This window comes from Rosa chinensis, chromosome 7, assembly GCF_002994745.2.
Source record: "Rosa chinensis cultivar Old Blush chromosome 7, RchiOBHm-V2, whole genome shotgun sequence".
NCBI classification, from domain to species: Eukaryota; Viridiplantae; Streptophyta; class Magnoliopsida; order Rosales; family Rosaceae; genus Rosa; species Rosa chinensis.
The window spans coordinates 60,556,857-60,565,749 of record NC_037094.1 but is presented as its reverse complement, the minus strand read 5'-3'; the positions used below and the strand labels follow the sequence as shown (position 1 = coordinate 60,565,749).

The following is an 8,893-nucleotide window of genomic DNA, read 5'->3' as shown; positions in this document are numbered from 1 at the left end:
AAAGAACCAAAAGTTAAAAACAAACCATCTGAAAAAGATAAACAGAGATCGATGAAGATGACAGCAGCTTCATCTGAATGAATCTCATGTCCTTCTAGTTTTGTACGATGATCTCAGTTTCATCTTCTTTGGAGACAAGATCGATTTCAAGTACCATGGACTCGTCCACCAAGGCACTGATAGCAGCAACTCACATCCACTTTCTCCGATCTCCCTTGCTCCCTAGCTTATCGCTAAGGACAAGCAGAGATGATGTTTGAGACTTTGAGTACTTACCAAAGTGCTTGACACGAATGGTAGGTACGTACCCGGCCAGTCTTGTCATGCAACTTGGAGCGAAAAAAGAAACACGTCTGATAGCAAATTTCTTGCAATTTGATCATCATCTCCCCGGCCCAGTATTAATATTATTGATTGATGCAATTCTGATCCATACACTAGGCATCCTCTTATTTGAATGCAACAGAAATAAAAAAATGGGTACTTGTAATTGAAGGCGACAATAGTCACAATACTACGTAGTTAAATTCACAACTGCTAGTTTCCCAAGTACGGATGATATGTGTTTATGTTTGAGAGAAAACGTGAGTAAATTGCAAGATTCTATTAATTCATAAAAGTACATGCACCAACGTCAATTGGAGCATTAGAATCTCAAATTGTTGTCGGCAAATAAACTCGATCTGTAAATTAGGCGGAGAAAAGAAAAATATATCCTTGATTTTTATATGAGAAGATCCTTGCATATGCTTTTAAGATCATGAAGATATAGAACGATGGTATAATGCTAGCTAGCTCCATTTTGAAGATTGAGAATCACTCTACTAATTGAAGGATCTGTGTAATGTAGCAGAGCTTTGAGATTAACCTTGAACTAATTTCAAATGAAATAATTCTTTAATTTTTAATTTTTATTAGAATCACATGGTAATTGTTAGATCTTTAATGCATCTTTCAAATGGATTCATTCTCCTGTATTAAATATTTAGAAGATTTTATCTGTATTCGTAAAGAGAAATGTCCAAAATTTGTGCATGGTACACATTGCTAGAAAGAACGAGAGAAAAAAAAAATCAATGCATGATATCAGTACAGGATTAAATTAGTTGTCAACTTCCCAACGAAGACCTCAATATAAAAAGGTGGCCTTATCAGGCCTAAAGGCATATAATCTCCATTGTGTACGTAGTTTCGCATTCCCCTTTCTTAACTTTCTTCTCTAAAAAAGTAAAAATGGAGGCAGCACCAACCAAGAACGTCCACCGCCTCAAGTCCAGCATGAGACTGTCGTCCGTCGCCCCGGGAACGGTGACCGGTCGGAAGGTCCATGAGCTGACCAACGTGGACTTGGCAATGAAGCTACACTACATCAAAGGGGTCTACTTTTTCAACAGTGATGCAGTCGGGGGGCTTACGGTGTTTGACTTGAAGAAGCCTATGGTCGTCCATTTGCTCCCACTCTACTTCGTTGCCTCTGGGAGAATCCGAAGATCCGAAACGGGCCGGCCTTTCATCACGTGTAACGACGGCGGTGTTAGAATTGTGGAGGCTCGTTGTGACGAAACGGTCGATGAATGGTTGGCCATGGCTGTGGAGGATGATTCTACTTTTGATGGTCTTGCTTATAATCAAGCACTTGGTGAAACTGGTCTTGATTTCTCTCCTTTGGTCTTTATACAGGTTAAATCACTAGCTCACTACTCGTCTATCATGGAAATGGATTCTACGTTAGCTAATCTTTACATAGCTACTAATCTACCAATCGGATGACCTAACAATATAGAAAGAAAATTTTTGTTATCTCTAAAATTTCTTCGTATAATAAATAATCGAGGAAAAAAAAATACTATAAATAAAGACACTTCTAGAAAAAGCCTCGTATAATATAAAAAAATTTATGTATCTTTTGCTTTAAATGATACGAATAAGGGTATCTAAAACTTATTAGGTACAGTGCAACCACGGAATAAAAAATGATATTCTCTACAGCAAGTTCCACTAACCAAAAGCCACGCTTAGGACGTCAGAAGATATTCTATTTTATTATTTTACGTTAATTTCTTTTTCTCACTCCTCATTTGTATTTTTTTAGAGTGTTTTTATTTTTTATTTGTATATTTATCAAAATATAAAATATTTTTTTTATTATCTATATTATTTGTTTATAAAGTTTTTTTTTTTCCTTTTTTTTTTCTTTTTTCGAAGTCAATTATTTCTTTTTTACTTAATTATGGTCATATTCAACTACCCGATTCCGGCGACGAAATCCTCTCTTTCTCCAGCAATTCTTTCTTTCTCCATATATCTTTGCATCTCTCTTTCTCTTTTTCCAGCCATTTTCTTGCTTAACTATTCACCTATTGTCATGGCCTATAGAAATAGATCAAAATTAGAAAGAAATCAACTAACTTATAAGGTCACAGAGTATGAAATAAAAAAGAAAGTAGGAAATCATAATCACAAATAAGCCAACAAATTAACCATGGTTGACCATGCATGCTGATCCGATGCCGCTAAAGCTCAGTCTAATCTGTAGAAAATAATTCGGTCAAGATCAATTATGAGTATTGCTTATATCTCAAAAGAATCAAGATTGGATTTAAATGGTTTTAATACCTGGTGGTGAAGAAGATTGCAACAAATTAGACTTTCCAATTCAACTTGAAAAGTGATCACCAGATAGCTCCTGGAATGCTTGAGAGAAGAACTCTAATTGTAGAGAGAAAACTCGTGGAAAAGAAAGAGATTAAATAACCCACTATCCTTATCTAGAGTTATGAAAGCAATTATACACCTTCTCTTTTCTTCTTTTTTCATTTATAAAGAAAATATCTCTGATAAATATTTCTGATATATATCTTTTGGGTTTAGGAAAAATACATTTATCAGTAAATAACAGCATATTAAATATGTTTCTATATAAAAAAAATATATATATTAGATAAAAATATTGATACCGATTTCAGTGGGAGAAATTGAAAGTTACGGTTATAATAACAGTGTGCAAACAAAACATACGGATAAAGGTGTGATATATCAGTTTTATATATTTTTATTTTATTTACTATTATATTTTTTTAAATACATACTGATATTGGTATCTAATAAGTCCCAATATTTGGATTTGTTACGGTTACGTGTATCTATTATACAAATGAAACATAAAATAACAAAGGGTGTCATTTGCTCTATCAAACTATACTGTTACAAAAGTGTGTCTAATAAGGGGGTGGCTAGTGGCCAATTTCTAGTGGTGAGATCAGATAAACCAACTTAAGGAGAGGAAATGAGAGAAAATAGAGACAAAGAAATGCAATATATTTCTGCCTCGGTCTCATAAACTAGCTAAAAGCAACTACGTATTTTATCATATTAGAAAGGGCAAAACAAGTCGAATAGCTTATATTTCTCTTATATAAAAATAAAATTCTAAGACATTGTAGACTTGGTCAAGATGGTGAGCAGGGTCAACTGACCCTTCTAATGCTCATGTAGTATGCCATTCTATGCTTCACATGCACTTCGCAATGCATGGAAGCTTCTAGCATTATTTGAGAGGGTTTGGAGCCGATGCGGATGGATCATAAGGATTGAATTAAATTGAATTAAGTGAAGCTCAGAAGAGTTTCGGCAATCATTTGTTTTCTTAGTACATTTTCAAGTTGGAAGATGCTTGATTATTTAAGAAAAACTTCCCTATTGAGCGGAAATCCTCCATATTATCATGCCTAATTGCCTTTACTATTGTTTAATGTGGCACTTCTAAGCAGTTCACTTGGTTTAAATGTGGAGGAATGTCAGTGGGAATTAGCTGGGCAAATGTTCTTGGAGATGCATTTTCAGCCTCAACCTTCATCAACATGTGGGGGAAGACCATGGCAGGTTACGTGCCACACAAGTCTTTGCACGTTCCAGACTGGCCTGCAAAATCTAAGCTCCCACTTTCAGTACTTCCCAAGGTAACACCAAATGCTCTTAAAAGGGTTGATTCAGTTGGCGATTTATGGCTCACACCCAACAACTGCAAGATGAAGACACATTCTTTTCATGTTCCTGAAGCGAAAATTAACCATTTTCTCTCAGTCCAAAAATCCAAGGTCTCAGTTTTTGAAGTACTCTCTGCAATCATATGGAAAACCTTATCCAAGATCAAGGAAAACCCAAAGGACACGAGGATGGTGACTCTTTGTACAAACAAATTCAGTGAAAGAGAATTTGAGTCTCCAAGTAATAGGATGGTGTGGAGCACAGTTAAAGCAGATTTTTGGGTGGCAGAAGCTGAGGTTTCAGAATTGGTAGAGCTCATTTTGAACAAAAAGGAAGATGAAAATGGCATGATTGAAGAGATGATGGGGAATACTGAGACTGGGGAAAAATCTTCAGACTTTATAGCATATGGGGCAAATTTGACATTTGTGAATTTGGAACAAATAGAGATTTATGGTCTTGAATTGAAGGGGCAACAACCAGTTTATGCAAATTATTCCATTATTGGGGTTGGTGATGAAGGAGTTGTCTTAGTGCTTCCAGGGCCAAAATGTGGTAAAGAGGGAGAAGGTGTTAATGGTGATCGATCTGTGACTGTGGTTATGCCTGAAAATCAATTGGCACAGCTGAAAGTTGAGCTCAAAAGCAATTGGAGCATTACTTGAGATTGATCTAATAATATGATACTATAGATTCGTCAAGTATATGCTGATATGAAATTTGCATGACCTAAAAGAGTCAAATAATAGAGGAGACGTCACGTGGCTCGAGATTTAGGCCCCATATGTCCCCTCACCCCCTCCCCAAAGCAAAATTCTTCTATTAATAGAAATAATGTACATGGGAATGAGCCAAGTTAGGCATTCCCAATACCGGTTCTAAAGTCTAGAGCTATAATGTGTATTTCTTTTTATATATGATAAAAGTAATTTGAACTTTATTCTTCTTTATACATATTATATACAAGTATATTTTAGTTATGACATCCTCAAATTCAAAATTTGAGGATTTGTACAATCTTTTATTATTATGCAACCTAATTTAACGATTTTCAATTATATTACGACAAATCAACAGTCATATGTTTTTTTTTTTTTTTGGAAGGATCAACCGTCAGATGTTTATGTACGCATAAGTATATCACTTCTAAATATTTGTTTTTCAAATTACTAATCATGAAGGTACTAAACTGGATCATATCAATGGACGAACTAAATCTGTCAAACATGAATGGTTCATGTTCATAACTGATAAAATACGATTTTCAATTTAGTTGAAAAATTACATAAATGATTTACACATAAATATCTAAACATCTAACTGTTGATTTTTCCAAAATGTGATCAAGAAGTGGGTCTAATACAAAAGTTCTCAACTAGTCCTCATTTTAGTGGTTCTCATTAGAAGGGCTCCTTATATTATCATATGCATCTTTATTGAATAGAAGAGGTTAAAAATGTTAACTGAATAAAACTGACAGAATTTTTTGCAGTGGCCTCATTGACTAGGACATGAATACAGTAGATATATACTCCATAAAGTTAAGTATATATATTTTTTCCAAAATTATATTTACTATATATTATAGCTTGGTTAACTGTTCAGATTGAAATGACATTTTTTCCCTTTCTTTTTTCCTTAAATTACAGATTGCCATTCTTCTAGGACCTTCTCATTCAATTGTTACCAGAAAAATCCAAAGAAATATCAATTATCAAGAATGATCGAGAGAGAGAGAGAGAGAGAGAGAGAGAGAGAGAGAGAAACAAAAAAAATAGGGTGTGTTTCTTTGTATATACTAAAGGAATGTTTTCCTTAAGAATAGTGGCCAGACGTTTTTGCCCCTAGGGTGTGTTTCTTTGTATATACCAAAGGAAGGTTTCCCTTAAGAATAGTGGCCAGATGTTTTTGCCCCTGCTATTTGCTATGTTTTATTGGATTACCATTACTTGCCGTTTTGTCCTCATTGCACCGCTTCAATCATTTTCAGTTATATCAGTTTTGCACTTCGTAGTTTTTGGCTGGGTGGTCGCAGATACAGGGGGATTTGCTATCAGTTTTGCACTTCTTAGTTATATCATTTTTGTACTTCTCAGCTTAGGAGATGCTTCTATATCAACGCCCAATTTCCGTGGAAGGTGTACTTCAGAAGGGTACCGATATGTGAAATATTGCTTGCGAATTTGCATTTTGATCAAATATCAAAGCTATTTTTTCTTAGTTGCTCCAACATAGATTTGATGTAACGTCCCGTATCTCAATTACCTGTTTACTAGTCATTTGGACGGTAAACGACCTTTATTTTCACTTTTACTATCGTTTCAGTACGTTTAGTGGCCCTAAAAGTCGACTTTTTGTTCGGGTCAAAATTTGAGAAAATTTCCTTCATGAAAGTTGTAGAGGACGTTAAACCGAGCGCGTGCATATGTGGTGCGTAAAAATCGGAGTTCGTATGCGAAAGTTATGAGCGAAATAAGGAAGTTACTGTTCATGGTAAATTTATATATATAGAAATTTTACTGTGGTAGGTTTCCAAAACCGGAAACCCACCCTTTCTCTCTCTTTCCCCCGATCTCTCCCTCTTTCCCTTTCGGCATCTATCTTCCTCCTCTCAATTCCCGGCCGTCCGGCCACCTGGGGACGGGTCACCGATCATCACCGGCACGCCTACTCCCCCTCTTCACGCTAGTACCCGTGAGTCACGCCAATTTGGCCGGAGAAACGGGAATCGACGGCGAGAAGCAAACTGTAGCAGATTGGGGTTTTCCGGCAATTCTTTCGTTTCCGGCCGTCTCCGGCCACCAAACCGGCGTCGAAGGCTCGGTTTTCGACGAAGATCATTTCCCCTAAGGCCTTGCATTCCAATTTGCCGTGTAGAGACAGAATCGACAACCTAGGGTTCTTGAATTTCTGGGTTTTCTTCACCGGTTGATTTCGACTGTTTCAAGGTAAAATTAGATTGTGTTGTAGTTGAGAAAAAGATTGGGCGTGTTGAGTAGTTGTTGTTGCCGAAATTTGGTGGCCATCGGAGGTGGTGGCCGTCGCGCGTGGGACCCACGCGCCGTCACTGTAGGTTGCTCTTGGAGGCGCGTAGGGGTGCTTTTTAATTTCAATTTTCAGCTTATTAAATTCTATAATTGTTGTAGAGGTTAAGTATGTGATTTTGGTTAATTTTGGGAGAAGTTTGACATGGATTATGAATTTCCGAAGTTTGGGGGTTTCGGTTGTTGAATTGTGGGAATCCGACCTTCGGATTTCCCTTGTTCCGATATGGAATACATTAATCGACGGATGGATATTATTGGTGAAGTTTGATTGGGTGTGGAAGAGGATTGGAGAAGTTGAGGTTATGGGTTTTGAGATTAATTATTGATTATCGTAAATATTTATCAAATTGTTGTTTACGGATTATAATTGTGTACAGGACGTGATACCGACCTATCGCTCGACGAGGATCCTTACGCTTGGATACCACGTTAGCTGTATATCGTGAGTGGACTTTTGTTTTTAAGTAATTGATGCATGCATTATTTCTTAAAGTATGCTCTATTTATTCACCGATTTACCTTTCGAGTATGAGATTATAAATTGATTTTGTATTATATCATATAAATACTTTCTTTATTGATTCGTTTCTGAAATTGCTTTTGACTTATAATCTTAGTGGTGAATTATCTTATTTCCGAGGTGATTTCCGGAATTATTCTCTAATTATATTTCATTTCGATTTGAGATTTTTAAAGGATTTTCGAAATGGGATTTCGATGGAGTTAAATTTCTTATTTATTTATCGACTTTCGATTTTGGCATTGGGAATGCCTTGTTGATGATTTTTGGAAAATGATTTTGTTCCGGTTTACGAGTAATATTATTTCTCCTATTTATTTTGAACTTGAGATTATCCTGGCGTGTGGGACACGTCGTTGGACATTCCTTTACGAGAGTTGGGGAAGTTTTATGGATTTACTTGGTTTTCGGGTTTTCTTTTGCCATACTTTGGGTGACTTATCATTGCTAGCATTGATTTTCCGCCTTTGTGGCGTGGTGATGGGATCACCGTAGCCCTCCGCCTTGGTGGCGCAGGTTACTGTCTCTATGACAGTAATTCTGTAGCCCGGTATCCTATCGCTACACTTAGTGGCGTAAGGGTATATTACGGGAGTTATGGGAGTATTTTAGCCTGGGAGGCTATCACCCGAGCCTAGGAGGCTCACTCGTATGGCTATCGCCTTCCCCTAATCACTTTACTACTTAGGCTAGCGGGGCTAGATCGATTTTCGTTTAACCAGCGGGGCTGGTCTTATTTTTTCCTTGAGTATCAGAGTTCCAACTTTTTCTTTTAAATCGTATGTGACTAGCGGGGCTAGTTGGTTTTCTTGAGCGGAACTCCTCTTGTTTTATTTTCGTTAATCATTGCATGCATCGGAAATTTTTTAAAGAAATAAATGTGGGAAAGTATAAAATTCCTTTTGGTTAAGATTTTTTATTTTTGTCCACTCACGCTAACGTTGTTTTTTATATACTTTTCCCTGGGCCATTCGGTTTCAAATGCCCAGTTCGCAGTGTAGCTGTTCGGCTTTAGGAGTTGAGGCTTAGCACCACCGCTGTCATCTATCCCTCGTAGGTTACTTGCTAACCTACTATGTGTATCGTTGTTCTTATGGTTCTAGATTGCTCTGATAACCTTGAGTATTTTTGTATTATTATTGTAACCTATGACTTGGTTGTAATTTGAGTTAATTGGATAATTTGATACTCTAAATTGTGAAGTTGTGCGGTTTTGGGAGCAGGGTGGCTCCAGGAGTTTGGCAGGGTTGTTTAGAAGTGAAATTGAAATTCTACAGGTTTTGGGTTGCCCATTTTTAAGGGAGGTTATGCCGAAATTTTTGGTAAACCTTCCTTAAAG

At 36.7% G+C, this 8,893-nt stretch overlaps 1 protein-coding gene across 1 annotated transcript; it reads left to right on the top strand.

Moving 5' to 3' along the window:
- The first annotated feature begins 1,108 nt into the window (after positions 1–1,108).
- Positions 1,109–4,927, top strand: LOC112175942 (protein ECERIFERUM 2). The gene is made up of 2 exons (XM_024313678.2): positions 1,109–1,680; positions 3,771–4,927. Exons 1-2 carry the CDS (start codon positions 1,234–1,236, stop codon positions 4,650–4,652), a joined length of 1,329 nt encoding a protein of 442 aa, XP_024169446.1. The 5' UTR covers positions 1,109–1,233; the 3' UTR covers positions 4,653–4,927.
- Positions 4,928–8,893: the final 3,966 nt, after the last annotated feature.

Excerpts from the sequence above, each read along its gene's own strand:
- LOC112175942 (XM_024313678.2), top strand. The coding sequence starts at position 1,234 with ATGGAGGCAGCACCAACCAAGAACGTCCACCGCCTCAAGTCCAGCATG. Across the intron at positions 1,681-3,770 it reads CTCCTTTGGTCTTTATACAG|TTCACTTGGTTTAAATGTGG; the intron begins GTTAAATCACTA and ends ACTTCTAAGCAG.